This window comes from Haliotis cracherodii, unplaced genomic scaffold (genome assembly GCF_022045235.1).
Source record: "Haliotis cracherodii isolate W230 unplaced genomic scaffold, xgHalCrac1.p SCAF_32, whole genome shotgun sequence".
In the NCBI taxonomy this organism is placed as follows: domain Eukaryota; kingdom Metazoa; phylum Mollusca; class Gastropoda; order Lepetellida; family Haliotidae; genus Haliotis; species Haliotis cracherodii.
Genome location: NW_027266289.1, coordinates 1422464 through 1445597, shown reverse-complemented (window position 1 = coordinate 1445597; position 23134 = coordinate 1422464). Strand labels below are relative to the sequence as shown.

The following is a 23134-nucleotide window of genomic DNA, read 5'->3' as shown; positions in this document are numbered from 1 at the left end:
AAGGCCTTGGCTGCATAGCAATACTCGTGACGTCACTGCCATTGTACATTTGCCGCCACACCTGCTGGGCGAACCGCTGCTCACTCAGAGGTCACAGAGTGCATCGAGATGTTAACCAACTGTTGTTGTCTTTTTCACGATAAATCGTAAACTTATGACAGAAAAGTAAAACACAGAATAATAATCACGAGATGCGATGTCTACATACCAATCGCACGCACCCACTCTAATTACACTCAGTAAACGATTGTCTTACCTGATCATGAGAAGTTACAAACACAAAAGATGACAAAATTTCCAAAAAACATTTATATTTAATCAACAAACATGTTCATCTTAAAAATGAAATATAAACCACGACGATATGTAATCTATAATTACACTCGGTTAACAGTTGTTTTTCCTGATCATGAGAAGTTACAAACACAACAAATCACAAAATCCAAAGATTTTTTTCAAAAAACAACAATAATTTTTATTTTAAAACTGGCATGGAAACCACGACGACGTAAACGGCACACCACGTCACTGTCAGTGACACAGTCCTCAGTCACTGTCCACTACACTGACGTCAATGAGGACCGCGGGACATCATGAGATCCACCACTCGCTGATGTCCCTGATGTCTCGCCCGGCCCACCGCTTTCCATCCGGCCTTGTTCCTTGCGTTAATGTCCACCACGTTCAGAGACAGGATAAACTTCACCGTCTCCACGTGTCCTCCTTGACAGGCCCAGAAAAGGAGGTTGCTACCTGTAGAGTCAACCATTGACACATCCGCGCAATTTTTCAGAAGGAGCTCCAACACTTCTCTGTGTCCGCCGTATGCTGCCCACATCACCGGTGTCCTGCTGTACCTTCCAAATCTACAGTTGATGTTGACATTTCCTGTAGACAGGATCCGTCTTACATCCGTCATTTTCCCATCCCTGCTGGCGACAAAGAGATCGTGACAGTCTGCTGGTGATGGAGTTGCTGTAATGCATAGTAAATTCTGTACACTTCCAGACATCTTTGCCTTACAACAACACTGTGACATGAACATTTATATGTCATAAAACACTTCCAACATGGCTGAAAAGGATACAACTATTAAGGGACTGACGACAGCTGGTTCATGTAAGTAAGGATTATGTATTTAATGGTTAACATTTCTGTTACATCCAGTAGTTTTAACATTATAGTGTATATGTATTCATAGTGAAGATGTACATCCGATTGGACAGATTTAGAATATTCCGTCTCAGGTATAAATTCTTATCCGTTCGAAAGATGAAACTTTCAAGCATACATTTTGCAATATGGTGGTAAAACAGAAAAAGCCTATCGGTTGAAAGGCCCTGTTGAAATGTTTGCATCCAGAAGAATGATCATTCCCGGTGACAGGCTAAACAAACGTCTTGGTGTAAACATTGTGTGAAGCAAGCACCTGATTCCTTTAACATTCATTCTGTACACCAATCCTACTATATCCACAATTTCCTAAATGATTCTGAAAATAGAAAGTAACTGATTACGTCCCAACACGAGCGACACACCTCACTGTGAGTCATGAAATACCTTGACTGTCGACACTACGACCGCGAAGGTGCGAGCTATGACGTCACTGTAACATGTCAGGAGCCTGGCATAATTTGGTGCTTGACTGCGTATAACCAATAAACTACTAGAGATGTTACTGCAGAGCTACTGTAGCCTAAACCTTGCCATCCACACATCCAGTCGCCGCTCTAAGATAAATGCAATGTGGTGTGCGTGATGTACTATAATTCTGACTAATAAATGTATGTTTTCATTATGTGTCCACTTTGCAATTGTTTATTAATGTCAAATATTACAGTATATCTTTTTTCGCAATGAATGCCACACTGGTTGAAAAATAATGAGATTGAATCTTTAAATTTAAATATCACTAGGAATAATAATTAAGTGAAAATGACTCAGAAATATTCTAAGTTGTATTATGTGTACATTACAGGAACGTCATTTCCTGACGGTTTAATGGAAACCGACCTTGTTTCGATACAAATTGCATGCTACAGTCTAAATTGAAGCCTACTACATTTTCAAAGCTATTGACCTCATATGAAAGAAATGGTGGAAACGTTTGCAAGAAATTTGTCATATTCAGCGGGAATGAGAGGAAAATATTCTTTGAATTGTTCGTTTTAGGAATCTGACCCGTCGCGATTCGGCTTGACGCAATGAGTTCCCAAGTTGATTGTGTTACCCGACTCATACGACAAGGGTTGGTTTTCAACAGCAATGGTCATACATGACCTGTATATGTAGTATGGTTGATCCCGATTCGATTATTGTCGGGCACAAGGAGATAGCCTCAATACAGTTGATTTGGTGATAAATTGTTCGTTCACTTACTGGTACAGATACTTACTTGCTCATGCTAAGTGTAATAGATTAACAAACAAGAAAACAACGTTATCAGAAAAAAATATTATGAAATGTTAAATTATTACAGACAAAATGCCTTCTCTGGAAGCATGCAAACTTACATTCATTTCAGTCTGAGAAAACTTGTCCCTAGTTTGCACCGAAAAGCACAGAGCACGGGCCATAACTCTGTTTGAACACAGTCTTGATACCCATGCAAACTTACATTCAGGTAACTGAGGCCGTTTCGATTTCTCACTGTATTTACCACCTTCAAAAGCACAGATCAAGGGATATTACTCTTTAAAAAATAATTTTACAAAACCATTTTTTCGAACTCATTTGAGGTCGATGCCAGAAACATCAGTGCGTAAAATATCTATTCCCTAACCTTAAAAAGTTTTTGAGAGAATTTGTTCCTTTTGAGAAGTGGGCAGACTTTCTTCGTAGTAATCATGCAGTAAGGAATCAAGGACAGAAACGTCAACCTGTTCTGTAATCTTGGTACGAGGGGTGTTCATTAAAGATTTCCCTTAAACCACTTAGGGTTATCATATTTGGTTGAAATTTCACATGTGTAATGATACATGTATCTATGGGTTATGTCATCCTCAATGACAATTTGAACATGCATAAGGTGTCTGCACGATGGATTCCCAGGTTGCTCACACCTTTCCAAAAGCAGGAACGAGTCAATTGCTCAAATGATCTTTTGGACATGTGCCAAAAACACCAGGCAAACCTTTTTGACAGACCTATCACACAGAGGGTCTATGGCAGAGGGTACCACGATTACAGGAGCTTATGTACAGGATCTTATGTACATGACCTTATTATTATGCTTCATTGCTGCGGAAATTGCGGGACGCTATCAAGCTTAAGAGGCGTGGCATGCTGACCAAGGGTGTTCGTCTCCTGCAAGACAATGCTCCAGTACACAACTCTCATGTTGCCCAGACAGAAGCGCAGTCCTTGGGCTATGAAATCCTTCCACATCCTCCTTACTCTCCTTACCTTGCACCATCTGACGTCCACCTCTTTCCAACCATGAAGTCTTTTTGGAAGGGTAAACGTTTCACAGATGATGAAACACTGATTTCCGAAGTCAAGGCTTGGTTTGAGACGCAAAAGGAGGGCTTTTACAAGCAAGGTCTCCAAAGTTGAATAAAACGAGGGGAGAAGTGTGGTGGTTCCTATGTGGAGAAAGACTCATTCCACTAGGTCCATCGGAAGTGGGTCAGGGAAATCTTTAATGAACATCCCTCGTAATCAATGCAGCAATAGAGTCCAAAATAAGCAGACAAGGTCTTATCTCAGATAGCTGTGGATTGAACTGAACACCGTACACCTCTCTGCGTGACACACCACAAACCTTGCACACCAATGGCTTTTCCAGATCCACTCTCCAGACCTGCGGAGGTCAGAGTGTAGACCTTGGATGCAGAGGGTTTGGTCAGGACCTTCAGACAGCAATAAAAAGAACCTTGTCAGACAAAGTGTATATCTGTGATTTCTATCAATATGAAGTGGTGTGGTCGATATAATATTCCAAACTTTGTATGCGAGATCTTGAGTAATGTAGACCTTGTGTCATTAAACCAAAGATGCAACGTAATGCCCCTGGAAACAGCTTCATGGAAACAATTATTCATGCTTTACTGGTCAACATCCTTCATTGACTATGAAGTAGGGAGTAAAATAAAAGCGATCAATTCTTTTCCATAATGATAAGAAGAGGCCATTATACCATTCCGACTATTTCATTAGCAGTATTCGGCCAGTGACCAATGAAGTAATAGAAAAGAATTCGTTATTACTTATAATAGCTACCATTGATATAAATACCATGAAATCAAGTTGTCAAGCAATGTGCTGGTAAGTGTGAGTTAATAATAGTTATATTTTGCCTAACGATGGGTCTGTGTCAATCACTCTTGTCACATGACGTAATATTACCTTTTCACTCAAGACACTGGTTGTTTCTGTTAGTTGATGATTTTAATGGTAAAATGGAATCTCATCCTCATCTTCTTGATATTAGATATATCAATACTTGCCTAAAGAGATGCATATATTATCTGTTTTATCTGTCAATCACTGCGACAAATCCGCAAATTCGACCAGGTCACAAAATTGTCTCTCTCAAAATTTGGCAAACTGTTGTTTGATTGTTTGAGGGATATTCGGATGCTAAATATAACTTCTATCCAATTTAGCTATTACAAAGGCAATGTATTTTTAAGAGCACTTTCATTTGCAGAAGCCATCTGTCTGTTGAGTTGCTGTCTTCGGTAGACAGCGAGTTTCTGTCAATTATAATCCCCTGAAAAAGAGCCTTATCCTTATGTTTGTTCATGAATACATTAAGCTTGCGTATTCAGCACTATCATAAATGACATAAAGTTAAAACACGTTTTTAAAATTCATAACTGTTTTGCTCAAGGACAAATTTTACTAAAAACATTTTATCTTGTAGGCTTTGGTTTCAACCAAAACTACTTTATTCCATAAGTTGGATTTGAGTGACATTTAGTGTGGATCCTGTGATCCTAGCTAAGATCAACACACCTTCTAAAATCTACACACACTTGACATGAACATAACTTACAAGGGGATGATTTTGAGGACGGACACTGAATACGCCCGTCTCATTATTCTTTGATTTACGACAGGATGCAAAAATGAAGCTCTCTTGGCAGTAAAGTTGGCAAAACTTGATATCAATATTTCTTAAAGTGGTAGATATGTCCTTCATTTTCTCCGTCATTTGAATTCTGCATTCCTTTGTGCTGCATGTGGAAAATACACATATGATGTAAACAGTTGCTGTTAAAGCCATCTGCAAACTGTTACTTGAACACAGTGGCATCATCTTCAGCTGTTTACGGAGGAGTGCTGGTTACACAAACTGGTTGGAGGACTACCAGATAGATTGTAACACAACGGTTAACTACCAGGTAAACTGTAACACAGCTGTTAAGAGACCAGGTAGACTTTAACACGGCTGTTAAGATACCAGGTAGACTGTAACACAACTGTTAAGAGATCACCACCAGGTAGACTGTAACACAACGGTTAAGGTACCAGGTAGACTGTAACACAGCTGTTAAGAGATCACCACCAGAGAGACAGTAACACAGCTGTTAAGATACTAGGTAGACTGTAACACAGCTGTTAAGAGATCACCACCAGGTAGACTGTAACACCACTGTTGGGAGGCCAGGTAGACTCATGACTCTCCTGACGTCCCATAATGCATAATTTAAGCAGTTGTTTTCGGAACATTCACGAGCTGAAGGGATCAATATAGCATACATGTTTAAACATTTGCTGACACTTTTAATAGACATCTAGAAACAGTCAATTGATGCAAACTATAGATGTAAAATATACTTGCCCGTCACTACTTAAAGGTCAATCACTACGAGTTTGTGAGTACCCAGCTAACACTCGACGTTGTCACAACGTTGTGGAAAAGTTGTGGATTGGTAACGTCGTGTTATAACGTTGTCACAACGTTATTATAACGTCAACCTGCAACGTTATTTCATAACGTTATAACAACGTTGCACATTCACGTTGTGGAAACGTTGTGCATTGGACATCACACAACGTTTCTGAAACGTCGGTGAAACGTTATTGAGTTTGCTTCTCGATAGTCATAAAAGAATAGAACTGCTTTATCAAAATCAACATGAATTTGTCAGAATACCAAGGCAGTAATGCATTACCTTTCTATATATTCGGCATTTGTATTTTCATCTCTTAATACTAAAATTTCAAGAACGTAATTACGTATCTCTATGACAACGTTATTCCACAACGTAACAACAACATTTAGATTTTTATCTTGGCCGTATTTCAAACTCTGCCAAAGGAGAGTGCATTTCATTGACTTGCTGTTTCATGGATAGGGTTAAAGTGAATTCAGCTTGCAGAATGTATTGCTTAATTGGTACCTGATGTCTTAACTAGATTGGTACAAACTTTTGAGGCTGCCTGGGAGGTATTGAGGAATAATACAGGCGTTAATCTATATGGACACTGCAACAACGTGCTAAAATGGCTGTTGTGTCGCCATATGTATGCGATACCTACGTTGTCGTGACGTTTTGGTTAAACGTTGTAGCAGCATAAAAAATGGACGTTGTGACAACGTCTTGATTTGGTTGTATTTTGGTTTACTCACAACGTTGTAGCAACCAATCTGGGAGTCTACAGATTTACGTTGTGACAACGTAACATCACAACGTTATAGCAACGAAAAGTCAACGTTGTCACAACGTTGTCACAACGTAGAATTGTTTGCTGGGTAAGTGAGTGAACGAGGAGGATTTTACGCCGTTTTTAGCAATTTTTCCAGTCACATATGTTTGTGTGTTTGTAAATTGTATTTGATATTCAATATATTTAGTTAGTTTACAGCCATCTTCCAAACAGTCCCATCAACTACACCACCATCAACTTAACTGTCTCATCACCTACACCACCATCAACCTAACTATCTCATCACTTACCCAATCATTATCCCAACCGTCCAGTCATCTACACCTGCACCATCCCAACATCACCATCACCCCATTCATCCCCCAGCTTATACCTACACCATCCCAACATTCTCATCACATACACCTACACCATCCCGACATTCTCATCACCTACACCTTCACCATCCCAACATTCTCATCACCTACACCTGCACCATCCCAACATTCTCATCACCTACACCTACACCAACCCAAAATTCTCATCACCTACATCCACACCATCCCAACATTCTCATCACCTACACCTACACCATCCCAACAATCTCATCACCTACACCTACACCATCCCAACATCACCATCACCTACACCTACACCATACTAACATTCTCATCACCTACACCTACACCATCCCAACATTCTCATCACCTACACCTGCACCATCCCAACATTCTCATCACCTACACCTACACCATCCCAACATTCTCATCACCTACACCTACACCATCCCAACATTCTCATCACCTACACTTGCACCATCGCAACATCACCATCACCTACACCTACACCATCCCAACATTCTCAACACCTACACCTACACCATCCCAACATTCTCATCACCTACACCTGCACCATCCCAACATTCTCATCACCTACACCTACACCATCCCAACATTCTCATCACCTACACCTACACCATCCCAACATCACCATCACCTACACCTACACCATCCCAACATTCTCATCACCTACACCTGCACCATCCCAACATTCTCATCACCTACACCTACACCATCCCAACATCACCATCACCTAAACCTACTCCATCACAACATTCTCATTACCTATACCTACACCATCACAAACATTCTCATCACCTACACCTACACCATCACAAACATTCTCATCACCTAAACCTACACCATCCCAACATTCTCATCACCTATACCTACACCATCCCAACATTCTCATTACCTACACCTACACCATCCCAACATTCTCATCACCTACACCTACACCATCCCAACATTCTCATCACCTATACCTACACCATCCAAACATTCTCATCACCTACACCTATATCATCACCAACATTCTCATCACCTAAACCTACACCATCACCAACATTCTCATCACCTAAACCTGCACCATCCCAACATTCTCATCACCTAAACCTACACCATCCCAACATTCTCATCACCTACACCTGCACCATCCCAACATTCTCATCACCTATACCTACACCATCCAAACATTCTCATCACCTACACCTATATCATCACCAACATTCTCATCACCTAAACCTACACCATCACCAACATTCTCATCACCTAAACCTGCACCATCCCAACATTCTCATCACCTACACCTACACCATCCCAACATTCTCATCAGCTACACCTACACCATCCCAACAAAACAAAAGATCAATTATAATAATTCAAGTAAGCCATATCCTGAAGTTGGTTGGTTGGTTATTTTTTTGTTTAACGCCACACTCAGCAATATTCCAGCTATATGACGGTGGTCTGTAACTAATCGAGTCTGGACCAGACAATCCAGTGATTGATATCATGAGCATCAACCCGCGCAATTGGGATCGATGACATGCATCAACCAAGTCAGCGAGCCTGACCACCCGATCCCATTAGTTGCTTTTTAAGACAAGCATAGTCGCCTTTTACGGCAAGCATGGGTTGCTGAAGACCTACATATCCTGAAGTAACTGGTATTTATGACTTCAATGTATACTTTAACTTGGTAAAGACATAAAACTTATACTTACAAAAGAAAACAAAAACAGACACTTATCCATGACAAGAAGGACAAAACATGTTATCCTAAATACCAACGAAATTCGATATCATAACTTCACACAGTTTCCAAAAGTCGAAAAATGTCAAATAAAGAAAATTTATGACGTGAATATTTTTCTTAAAGACAGAGAAGGTGAAGCTAACATATAGCTTTAATAAGGAAGTACACAGTGATCACACTTACCAACATAACAGATCAGAGAACATAGAAAATATATGGATGCTAATCCGGTGTTTGAGACTATGCAATGCGTTTGTTTTATTACAGAGAACGTGAGGATACACAATCAGCAAGGTCACAAACTCTCTTTCGGAGCTACTCTGTCCAGCTGTGACCATATGGGGTCGGGGTAGATTGGAAATCAGTCAAGAGAGGTTATAAAGAGGGGAATGTCAACTAGCTTAATCGACATTACAGCAAGGATAGTGAGCCGCTGTTTGAAATATTCGTAGAAAGAACATGCTTGAGTGTACCTCAAAGATTGTGAAATTTAGACTCCAAAGGCTGCTGGAATATATCTCGGTTAGTCGAGGCATGATCGTTGTTTAGATGGTTTCATGTGATGAGAGAGTACAATCCTGCTCATGTTTTTCATAATTTCATAATTTCATACGGGCGCACATTTTGCATCACGTGAAGCACTTGCACATGTTAAAACGTTTGGGGTTGTTCCGAATGTCAACCAAAAATTGGTTTCACTGGCTGGTTCTGGTCCTGTCAATCCAGATATGTCTATTTGGGAGAGGTCTAGAGAAACAGCCGGCCATGGCAGAACAACAATGTTGTACTGCCTTTTAAAAGAATATGTATATTTTAAGGGTAACGCTACCCTTATCTACGTGATACTATAATACGTGACGTCATTTTCTCTACCCTATGACGTCACTTAACAACGGGCTTGATAATGGCCCGTCGTCAAGCAATATAAGGTCAGTATCAAGTTACAGTGGCCCGCTCATTTCTGATAACGTGCGGGTGGTTTAATGGTAATTCTATCCATTTTAGCTATAATTCAAGATTATGTCAAGGATACAAAATTCAAGGCCTCAATGAAGCTCTCAAAGAGTTTTAGGGTAGAAACATGGAGGGCAATTCCACATCTGACGTATGAGTAAGAAAAAAGATGCCCATTGTAATTCCCAATTTTGACTTGTATGTTTCAGTGGACTTTTTCCAGGGGAACAAATGACTTGCATTTGCATGTGTTGGTGATGGTTGCCACCTTTGGGGCAGGATATGCTCACCTTTGTTTCAAACACCTTGGCCCCGTTCCATAAAGTGATCATTGTGCTGAGACGATCTCAACTCCCTTACTTTAACATTGGCTTACGATACTCGTAGATCGAAGATCGAAGGAATGGGCACCAGGTTTCATTACGATGTAATAGTGATTCGTAAATATCTGCTTGTGATATAATTGAAATTTAGCATTTTCAGAGATGTCTTATGAATATGGAAAGGGTTGTGTCGTTTTTATTATAAAACGTGCAACGTTTGGGTGGGCATTATCCTGCTGCAAGCTGAAGGTATGTCCCTGCATTTGCACAAAAGGTAGAACAAGATATCATACGATGTCGTTCCGGTAGCCTACATCATTCCAAATTCCCATTAACAATGAATTTTGTAAAGTTGTATGTACCCATGGGTTGTGATGCCACCCCATACCATTGCACTTCCATCCTTGCAACACCATCTGAGCTGTCCAAATAAAACCTGGAGTCATCTGTGAACAATATACTTTCCTAGTCTTCACTTCCCATGATGCTGTCTTCATCAAGCTAGGTGTGCCTGACTGTGACTTGGAATCAAAATTGCGGGTATCACTGGCCGTCGGGCCTGCAGGAATGCTCCCTCAACCAGGTTGCGTACGATTCTGCTACTAATTGGCCTCAACGCAGGAATTGTCCAAGCTGTTGATATCAATGTCAGTTTACCCTTATCTGCGGTTTAAAAAGGGTGATTTATTCTTTTTAACTCCTGATAATTAAACAAACAGTGTGCAGTGTTCACATTAAAAACATTAAGTGTTAGTATCATGCTCCGAACAAACACAGAAACATCCAACAAGTCTGTCGTGCACGAATATGCATTTGCAAGTTTTATATCATGTCACTTTGATGCAAATATTAATTTTCCTGGATACAGTTAGTAAATTCCCGAATGAGAAAAAGTCAACATATTCGTAGAAAGTACTTCAATGCCCAAGTGAAAGTGATTAAATTACACGCTACGTAATTAGATTCCAAGACTTGATTGCACTGTCTATCTAGTATGTAACATATCTTGTGATGCTAAGAAGCTATACATCAGGAAGCCTTGCTAGTTCTGTTAATCCTACAAAAATAATATTGCAAACATTGCATAGTGTGTGAAACAACCATTGCTCTTGACTCTTTGAATAATTAAAAGAAAAATTGATATCAATTATCAGCGGTTTAAGACTAACATCCCTGTTTGGCTGCAATTAATCAACTGCTGCCCTCGGTCCTGTTCAACACAATGAATGTCTGCAAGGGCTTAATCCCTTGAGTAGACAATGAATGGCATCTTCAATAGTTTCACTGATATGGCATAAGTTGACAACAGTTATGAACACTGTTTAATGATATCAGAAATAAAACGGATCAACAGACAGAAAAACTCCAGTGAAGCCATTCAAACCTCCAAGGCAAAAGACTGGGCTCTGGACAATTTTTTTACATAGTTCTGAACATCAATCACTGGATTCCTCATGGGAGGCTATGTTTCGTTTTGGACGATTTTGCAGGTCATTTCCATTCCTCTTTTACACTATTTACATTTTTCAATTTACTTTTGGTCAAGCATTTTTGATTAAGTAAATTTTGTAAGGTTTTCCACAAAATGTTGAATTAATATTTGGTTCGAAATATTTCCAATCCGGATCTTCACGGGTCCCACGACTGCATGCATTATGTGTATGCTGAGTTGTGTAAGATGAGGAGTATGAATCAGTTGTGGTTTACTTGTGTCAGTTATATCACGAGGTGTTTGCTAAAAGTGGAAGGAAAGCACAAAGTGATGCAGATCTTAGATGTGTCTCGCTTTGTTGAAACCCAAGTCACGGTTGGCACTGACTAGGGTGCTGATAATATTCAGTGCGAACTTTGCAGTCAAAATAATGTTCATAGGATTTGAAGACCTGTAAACTCAAGCATTAGATTAACTCCTCCCAACGAATCAAGGCTTCTTACATGATCTGACAATTTGTGAACTCAAAATCTAAAATTGCACTGCTGCAAATTCAGGTTTTCACCATTTAAACTGTCAAATTCGTAAACAGATATATCACAATTGGGCAACCTGCCCATTCACATTCCTGAAAGGTAATATTAGAAACTGTCGTCACAAGTGAGCAGTCAGTGCCAGAGCGACTCAACAACTTCAGATTCCTATGCACTAATTTTAGAAATTCTGTCACATATTAACAACCTTTGTCAGCCTGAACGAAGACTGTAACTCCAAGTACATTTGTGTGTAAAGTCATCTGAATATTTTAAATCCAAAACAGTTGTGGCCATATCACCTTGACTTGACATCAACATTTATAGAAACCATGAAGAAAAAGAAAACGTATCTATTTCACCACCAACTGAGTCATTTGTTCATTGTTTTCTTGGGGAGAAATAGATACATTGTAATTTTGTCACGTTTCCGTGATACTTATTTTCATGTGCAGTTTTCTAAAGGAAAGTTTGATCTTTCAACAGGATTTTGTGGTAACCTTATCTTCAGTTTCTACCTCCATTGAAATCTGCACAGAGCTAATTTCCATTACGTTTCATGAAATGTAGAGTCTCCAGGACAATGTTATTCAAAATGGAAAAACAAACCAAAGAAACCAAAGACAATCGATGTCAGAACATCATAGATGATTTGGCCTTTTGGCACTTAAACAAACAACATGGTGAATCAACTGATGATAACATTAATGAAAGAAATGTGAAAACAATTGAAATTTTCCACACAAAAATGAGTGAGGGAGTATGGTTTTGCGCCGCTTTTAGCAATATTCCAGCAATATCATGGCGGGGGACACCAGAAATGGGCTTCACACATTGTACCCATGTCGGGAATCGAACCCGGGACTTCGGCGTGACGAGCGAACGCTTTAACCACTAGGCTACCCGACCTCCTCCCCCCCCCCCCCCCCCCCACACACACACACACACAAAAAAAAAAAGGCATGACATTAATACATATTGCTTCAAATACCATTCCATCATATTTTCAAAATCACGATTCACCAGTTTAATCAAATTCCACCATATCCACCAAGTGTCATTCCCAAACATACCGTTTTTCCCATACACCTGCTGGTCATATCATAACTGGTGATCTCCCAATAACTACACAATATTTCCCCTAAAGAATATTTAAGAGGGGGCCCCAAATACGTTGAAAAATGAACAGTCGTTTGGGACTGATTTCAAATTCATCGTGAATGCTGTTGAAAAGTATGACGTTCGTAAAATAGTTCCTGGATGGATTCACAAACATCACCAAAATTATATTGTGTACGTATGTGAATCCTCCACCATGAAGCAATGTTCTTGTGAACACTTTGATTATCAAGGCAAGTCGTAATAATTTGTGATCAGGAGACAGTTGAATACACTGTATGGGTCTTCTGGACCTGTATCCTTTCCGACGATTTCTGGCGGCTCTGGTACCACTGTTGCTTTAAAGATGTGCTGAAGCCCCATGGACGGCGCCTAACAAGACTCAACAATACTCTATCCTCTCTTCTTGTTGTCTTACGGGGTCTGCCAGGTCTTAGACGATCATTCACACTATTGGTAGCCCTGGGTCTTAAAATGATGTCATGATTGCACCCAAGTTGACGTCCAATTTGTCTGAAGGACACTCCTGCATTGCTCATGCCACTAAGTTCCCATCTTGTTCCCTCTGACAACTGACTGTGTATCATGACTATTTGGTTCGTGAATAAGCGCTACCAATTGAAAGGAGACAGTGTGGCGTGTAATGGTCTCAAACTTGACTTCAACAATGTTGTTGGTTTGACATTGCCCGTGCCTTGCGTCGCATTGCACGTGCATTACATGTATCCAGAAAAAAATCATGCTCTACAGCAAGATGCAACATGTCACAATGATCAACCAGATCAACCAGACACTAGCTGTTTTCACAGAATTATAGGTCTATGATTTAGGTGCTGATTAACAAATATCCATGTGTATAGTTCAAATCAGTCTTTATTTTCTTTCTGTGTCTGGTACAATGGGGCCAACTTGACTTAGTATTGCTGGTGACATGCTCACATCTGTCCCTGCGGTGTTTCAATAATTGCCTTATTTGATAACATACCATGGGCTGGCTGTAATATTAAGCCTATTACGAACACCGTAATGTATTATATCTGTGGGAATCACACGGCCTCTCCCGACTTGGCTCAATATCAACATCAGTTGTGGAGAAATGGCATTTTACAACACAACATATTCAACTGACAGAGAAACTCTGAGAGTCAATTGGACATTTTGAAGAAAGTGAAATGGGTGCGGATGGTTTTATCCTCCTTATACCTTCACATAACACGAAGCCCATATTTTATGTACGTGCCTTAAACTGGTACTTTTGTTATGCTCATACCTTACAACAAAAAAACATTATTTGGCGCATATGTTGAGGGAGCATAATATACCCTTCAAAAACAGAAAATTACATCAGGATTGCAACTCGGTATATTTTTCTAGTACGGGATCGAGTCGATACTACCATTGTTTGGATGTGCATTTCTTCATTTTGTTCGCTAGGATGGATCGTAGGGAGTAAATTCGTTGTGTCGTCACATATTGCATGCTCTGGTCCATCTTTAATATGCTCTTTGTCTCGGAGAACTATAGAACGTAGGGTAGATCAATATGGGAATAACTTCCATCCACATGATGTGAGGACGAACGTTAGAATCCGTAGTTTTGTCAGAAATTGATTGGCACGGACAAGAAGGAAGCGTTCTGGGACTGTAGATAATCTCTGTAAAAAAGTAATGATTAGTCTGCCCAATATCAATCGTGTCTATGTCTGAAGCTGACCCACGAAGAATAATGCCCCCGGTGTTTGTGTCCCAGTCATAAGCCCCGTGTTTGTTTCATGGTGTGGGTCTGCAGTACATGGCCCGGTGTAGGTGCTTTGGCCGTTGATGTATGGAAATGATGTAAGCTTTTTCCAGGATGACAATGCACCAGTAAATCAGGCTCCTCCAGTGAACAACTATAAAGTTCAAACCATCATCAATGGAATGGTGTGACCTGCACAATCACAGTACGTTATGGCCTATTCCTATTGCTGTTCCGTGTCGCCATGATCAGTGTAAGACATCACTCGCATGGCCGTGAGAGTTTCGCAGGGTGAAGGAGTGAAACAGTATTTCAGTCATATCACGGCATCCGACGCTGATGTGTGAAGTTGTATATGTGTATGTTATTAGGAATGAAACTAATGACTAGTTTTGTTGCACACCTAGGGGACGCAACTCTTAAAATCAATTTTAAAACTTGTTGGAGACCGCAAATGAATTTAATGGAAATGCAACTGATGTGTTTCTTGTTGTGAAAACAAATTCGATTATAAAACAATCGACATTGACAATAGCGATAAATGAAATATATGACATACAATATATACTGAGTCAGGTTAAAAACTTCACTTTTGAAAAAGTAATCACATATATGATATACAACGGACAAATGTATTAGAGAAGGTAATTAATGTCCAAAGAAGGATTTTAATCAACGGTGAATCTGATGGCACACAAGTTCAGTAACGTGTATGGCCACCATGTGCGTTGACAACTGACACACAACTCCTCCGCATGGACCTTGTGATGCTAGTGAACACATGATTGGGAAGACGACGCCATTGTTGCTGCAAAATGGTGCCAAGATCTTGCAAAGTCTTTGTTTTCTTCTGGAGTGTGCGCGGACTTCTGCCAAGAGCAACCCAGACGTGTTCGATGGGATTGAGGTCAGGAGACCTCGACGGCCAGTCCATGATCAAACCGGGTCCATGAGCTGCCATAAAAGGCAGAAGTTCTGGTGCCATTACCTGGTCGCGATAAGCAGCAGCGTTGAGGTTGCCACGGATGACAAGAAGCCTGGAATGTGCATTGCCTCAGAAAGCACCCCACACCATGACTCTTCCGCCTCGAAATCTGTCAACACTAGGCGTAACGTTCATGACGGCGCCTCCACACCCTCGCCCTATCCTACCTTGGGATTCATCACTGAAGACCACTTGATTCCAATTCCTCTGAGTCCATCGTAAGTGTCCTGTGCCCACAATTGACGTTGACGTCTGTGCAATTGAGTCAGAATCAGCCCACAGTATGGTCTTCGTGCTTGAAGGTGAGCAGTTCTCAGGCGGTTTCAAACAGTTTGTTTACTCAGTCTAGCCCTAAACAGTTCATTTCTGGTTGATGTAGCCGTCAAAAATCGGTTACGGAGGTGACGTAAGACAATCTGACGATTCTCTGCATATGACGTCACATGTGGTCGAACTGGCCGAGGGCGATCAGCGGTGGTACCCGTTTGCTGTAGACGCGTCTGTAAATCATAAACAGTGCGTCGACATATCATCATCCTTGCGACTTCAGCTACGGACGTACCCGTCTGCAACATGCCGATGGCACGTTCACGTTGCACATTTGAAAGGCTGCATGACAAATGGCCGTAAAGACATTTGTTTTCTTGTGTGTTTTTTTTGTTTTTTTAATGACTGCTAACAAGTATGGCTTACAACACGTGCGGTATTATGGCCACGTGACCAGTTGCACGTAAATAAACACTTTTGCCACAACAGTGCTGTGCGCATGATTTTGATCGATTCACGTGCACAAAAACGGGTGTTATCTGAAGACAATACGTGGCCATTACTGTTTCAATACAAAACAAGGGCCCACAATGATAACTGGTCAAAATGTTAAAATTTTAGGATTGTGACGTTTTGTATTTGGTTAAGTATATATTGTCAGAAAAAACCTCTTATTGCCATTGGTACCTTTGGAGCTAAATAAAGCCCACTGGCAAATGAGTATGACCATTTCGGCGCATGCGTAGATAAATTTACTTGCTGCACATGTGCACATTTACTAGTAAAGGCTGGCAACCAGACAATGCCTTCTCGTAGGTCCTTGCGGTCAGCCAAGTACATCTCCCACAGGCCAGAGAGATTTGATGATTCGTCACATCTTTCCCAGACCAGTCAACAACTTAAACGTGTTGATCAACCATTTCTTTTCAAATCCACACATTTGCTTGAATATATGTCATAAAATGGTAACGTTCACTGACAAAATATCCTAAAGCGTTAAATATATTTTCGTTTGCGTATTTATTTTTTGTTTACACTGGTTGCACGGCTCCACGTTCTGTCGTCGAAGAACATCTTCCCGAGGCAAGGGAGTTAAGTGTAAAAGTCCAGATCTCTTGCGGAACCTGGCTGTAAGTTCTGCGTTATATTTTGGCTGGACTAACGAGTCCTAATATACTGAACTGCAAAATAAGGTCACCATGGATAGATATATGACGTTTTACACTTCATGATCAGTACCTACTACACTAGGCTTTCTGTGTAGATAGTACTTGTTGGTCTGACAGAGTACTGTCAACTTAAACACTGATTGGGTTACAATTAAGAGCGATGTTTCAGTGTAGGTTCTTAGACCGTTATCAAGCAGGTGATATACAGAATCTGACTGGCAAGTATATAGACATGTGGAAGGCAATGTTTATACAGTAGAGAAGATATTGTTATATTGGAGGATTTCAATAGTGTAAACTACCAGCAACTTACAACTTTTCAAACTGTAGATGAAGACTGACCCGGGACATTTTCACAATGGTTATATTATTAATTTTGCCCAAAGCAAACTTTATGCCGTACAAAATGCAGTTGACAGGAATGGTCATTCTAAAAAAAACATAATCAGAACAGTATTATTCTACCAGACAGGCAAGGAAACGGATGATTTCTTGTAGGCATTCGACTCGAAATACATAGTTCATTAAATTTATTTGCAGATATACCTTTGATTTAGGATGAAATCAACTTTTAGATACAAGCATATTATGTCTATTAAGAAATAGAAATATACCTAAAAAGATTAATGTGTATTGCTGAAAAACTCCAGAAAGCAGTTGAAAACACTCAGTTGAAATGTAAATATGGTAGAAATTTCTGGGCGCTTACCATCTATACAGACAGCTTTCCCAGATCTAGTCGCCAAACATCGAGAATTCAGGCTGCAGGTCTTGGATGCACAGGGCCCAGTCTGAACCTTTAAACACAAACGAAAGGGACCATATGTATATGTGTGGCCTTTACTGTGAAGCGTCTATATGCCAGGATTATGAGTGAAACGGTCAGATCGGATGTAATAGTAAAATAGCAGCTGAATCGTTTTCGCTTTTCGTGATTTGTTTTGTTGTTTCAGATCTGCCAAATATTTGTAATGTTATAAATCACACAATACATTATTCTGCACTTGAAGAAACTCAAAGATAGAACGTCTGCCTTCTAATGAGTGTGGCAGGCTCAATTATGTACATAACTTTTAATTCAGAATTATTAGAAAGTAGTAAGGTTATATGGCCTTGTTACCATTTTAACTGATTATCTTATTACGATATTTACATGATATGAAGATATTATGAGTTATCATATTAGTTATGTTTTATACCTGAGTATTTTATACCTTAAATCAATTTTACAGATCGCGTTCTATGATAATTGACAATACACCATGAAAATTATATGAATTTAGATTTTATTTAGCTAGCTGTATCTTTAACTTACATAAGAATGACCCTTAGATTGTACGATGTATCCTTCCCTCTTCTTAATTTTCTTTGCTTCATCACCAGACAGTCGACAAGTTAAAGTTTCATGATTGTATTCCAAAATCAAACATCCATCCTTTTCATTACATCTTACTTGGCACAGTTTGATGCTGATGTTCCTGCTAGTGGCAGAACAAGGCGTCAATGTGTCTACCTTCTGAAGTTCACATTGTTCCGTGCTGCATGTAGAACAAACTGACATAAAATAAAATGCCAGGCACAGGTTTCCAGCGCCGCTTGACCACATCGGCGTCATCTTAAAGTGTTCACAGAGGATACTATAATTCACCACACGCGGTAAGAGCGACTGTCACTTCGTAGATGCAGATGGCAAGACTATCTACATGAATGTTTCCAAAGTACCACAGGTAGGTTGAACACTGCTTTTAAGCGGTTTGATACGTCACGTGATGCCACACGTTTCTGGCGTGAAGAGATCAATACAACAACGTACTTACACAGCATATGCTGGCACTGGCTCTTGTAGAATCTCTCGAGCATATACAGGTACACCACTTCAGCTAGGTACATACCTAAAAAAGAAGAAGCTTATTTCACTACAAAGGCAACAGGCCCAAGTACAGTATATATATATATATATATATATATATATATATATATATATATATATATATATATATATATATATATATATATATATATACACACATACATACATACATACATACATACATATATATATATATATATATATATATATATATATATATATATATATATATATATATATATATATATATGTATATATATATTTGTGTGTGTGTGTGTGTGTGTGTGTGTGTGTGTGTGTGTGTGTGTGTGTGTGTGTGTGTGTGTGTGTGTGTGTGTGTGTGTGTGTGTGTGTGTTTTATACAAAGTGGTTGTGCAACATCAAGAAGTAGCCAGTGCAAATAAAGTACAAATTAACATTATAATAATGACGAACGTAAATAAAGGATATCTTTAGCGTATTTAGCAAATAATAACAAGGTTTCAATGTTTGAAATTTGTAGTAAAGTTCTGAGGGAATAAACATTTTATTGTTATTGTTGGGAACATATGTTTGTCTTAAAACATCATCAGTTTGGCATACTAACAAAGACATGTTACTCATCTCCAGTAATAGTTTTAGCTTTTAGGGACAAAATCTAAAGGTACCAGGTACACCCTCCCGCCTACCTATGATTTTCATAACTTTCGTAATTCTCCAATAGCTAGGCACATATGTAGAGCTAAAGACAGGTAATATACACCATGTCATCTTGGTACATATGTGGAGCTAAAGACAGGTAATATACACCATGTCATCTTGGTACATATGTGGAGATAAAGACATGTAATATACACGATGTCATCTTGGTATATATGTGGAGATAAAGACATGTAATATACACGATGTCATCTTGGTACATATGTGGAGCTAAAGACAGGTAATATACACCATGTCATCTTTGTATATATGTGGAGATAAAGACAGGTAATATACACCATGTCATCTTGGTACATATGTGGAGCTAAAGACAGGTAATGTAGACAATGTCATCTTGGTACATATGTGGGGCTAAAGACTGAACTTGATGCATGTGTAGAGCTGTAGATAGATAATGTACATCAAGTGACCTGTGCACATGTGTAGAGCTATATACAGGGTATTTACACCATGTCATCTTGGTACACATGTGGAGCTATAGACAGGTAATGTACGACAGGGTAGCTTGATGCATATGTACAGCTATAGATAAAGTGAACATGTATCGCATTAGAACTCCATGTGTATGACCAAGGGAGATTGTAGAGTCTATAAGAAGAAGGTGTCATGTTTGTAATAAACCCCTGAAAGGGAATTGTCACTATAGAAGACCGTAAATATGGAAGAACCGCGCACTACGAGAGTAACTTAAAACTTAAAATAAGTCACCAGACAATACCAATTCCCAGTCTAAGGGGAAAGTTGTCTCATCTCAAAGACTGATGGTGGTTTAACATGCATTCCCAATATTATGGAAAATTATATCATTTTCTTTGACTAAAAGTGCACATTGTACATACAAGGATGGGAAGCGAGAACGAAAGAAAATAATGGACCTAGATTCATTGACAGTGTACAGTTTCTGTTATCTTTCTAGACAGTTTAGCCAGTGTTAGCAATTTGGATGACTTCGCTGTAACAAACCAATACACTGATCAGTTAACTGAGGAAGGGTATATATCATTACGAACATGTGGATGATGTGTCTAGTTTTCACGAAACTAAATTAACACCCGTTGAATCATCTTATAGTTTCGAATCAGAATCTACAATAAGTGATGCTGATCATAAACATGCTCTTAATGTGTTGGATAGGCCGTATCTACATCAACCCAACATTCCCATCATCTACATCAACCCAAAATTGCCATCAGATTCACAACCATCATTCCAATCACCACCACCACCATCTACTCAACATTCCCACTACCTACACCACGACCTACCCAACAATCCCATCAGGTACACCTACACCATCATCGTAAACATCCCCGTCACCTACGCTAATTACATTCCCATCACCTACACCACAATCCCAACATCCCCATCACCTACACCACCATCAACCCAACATTCCCATCACCTACACCACCATCCCAACGTCCCCATCACATACACCACCATCAACCCAACATTTCCATCACCTACACCACCATCAACCCAACATTTCCATCACCTACACCACCATCAACCCAACATTCCTATCACCTACACCACCACCAACCCAACATTCCCATCACCTACACCACCATCAACCTAACATTCCCATCACCTACATCACCATCAACCCAACATTCCCATCACCTACACCACCATCAACCCAACATTTCCATCACCTACACAACCATCCCAACGTCCCCATCACCTACACAACCATCAACCCAACATTCCCATCACCTACATCACCATCAACCCAACATTCCCATCACCTACACCACCATCAACCCAACATTTCCATCACCTACACCACCATCAACCCAACATTCCTATCACCTACACCACCACCAACCCAACATTCCCATCACCTACACCACCATCAACCTAACATTCCCATCACCTACACCACCATCAACCCAACATTCCCATCACCTACACCACCACCAACCCAACATTCCCATCACCTACACCACCATCAACCTAACATTCCCATCACCTACACCACCATCAACCTAACATTCCCATCACCTACATCACCATCAACCCAACATTCCCATCACCTACACCACCATCAACCCAACATTTCCATCACCTACACAACCATCCCAACGTCCCCATCACCTACACCACCATCAACCCAACATTCCTATCACCTACACCACCACCAACCCAACATTCCCATCACCTACACCACCATCAACCTAACATTCCCATCACCTACACCACCATCAACCCAACATTCCCATCACCTACATCACCATCAACCCAACATTCCCATCACCTACACCACCATCAACCCAACATTTCCATCACCTACACAACCATCCCAACGTCCCCATCACCTACACAACCATCAACCCAACATTCCCATCACCTACATCACCATCAACCGAACATTTCCATCACCTATATCACCATCAACCCAACGTCCCCATCACCTACACCACCATCAACCCAACATTCCCAACACCTACATCACCACCATCAATCCAACATTCCCATCACCTACATCACCATCAACCCAACATTTCCATCACCTACATCACCATCAACCCAACATTCTCATCACCTACACCACCATCAACCCAACATTCCCATCACCTACACCACCATCAATCCAACATTCCCATCACCTACATCACCATCAACCCAACATTCCCATCATCTACACCACCATCAATCCAACATTCCCATCACCTACACCACCATCCCAACATTCCCATCACCTACACCACTAACATTAAACGTTCCCATCACCTCCATCACCATCAACCCAACATTCCCATCACCTACACCACCATCAACCCAACATTCCCATCACCTACACCACCATCAACCCAACATTCCCATCACCTACATCACCATCAACCCAACATTCCCATCACCTACACCACCATCAACCGAACATTTCCATCACCTACACAACCATCCCAACGTCCCCATCACCTACACCACCATCAACCCAACATTCCCATCACCTACATCACCACCATCAACCCAACATTCCCATCACCTACATCACCATCAACCCAACATTACCATCACCTACACCACCATCAACCCAACATTACCATCACCTACACCACCATCAACCCAACATTTCCATCACCTACACCACCATCAACCCAACATTCTCATCACCTACACCACCATCACCCCAACATTTCCATCACCTACATCACCGTCAACCCAACATTCCCATAACCTACACCACCACCATCAATCCAACATTCCCATCACCTACATCACCATCAACCCAACATTTCCATCACTTACACAACCACCAACCCAACATTCCCATCACCTACACCACAATCAACCCAACATTCCCATCACCTACACCACAATCAACCCAACATTCCCATCACCTACACCA

The 23134-nt window shown here is 40.3% G+C and overlaps 1 protein-coding gene across 1 annotated transcript; it reads right to left on the bottom strand.

The window, feature by feature from the left end:
- Nucleotides 1-571: 571 nt before the first annotated feature.
- On the bottom strand, nucleotides 572-1012 carry LOC139477246 (ankyrin repeat domain-containing protein 29-like). Its single transcript, XM_071259797.1, has one exon. The coding sequence runs from the start codon at nucleotides 1010-1012 to the stop codon at nucleotides 572-574; it is 441 nt and encodes a 146-aa protein (XP_071115898.1).
- Between the last annotated feature and the right edge of the window lie 22122 nt (nucleotides 1013-23134).

Excerpts from the sequence above, each read along its gene's own strand:
- LOC139477246 (XM_071259797.1), bottom strand. The coding sequence starts at position 1,012 with ATGTCTGGAAGTGTACAGAATTTACTATGCATTACAGCAACTCCATCA.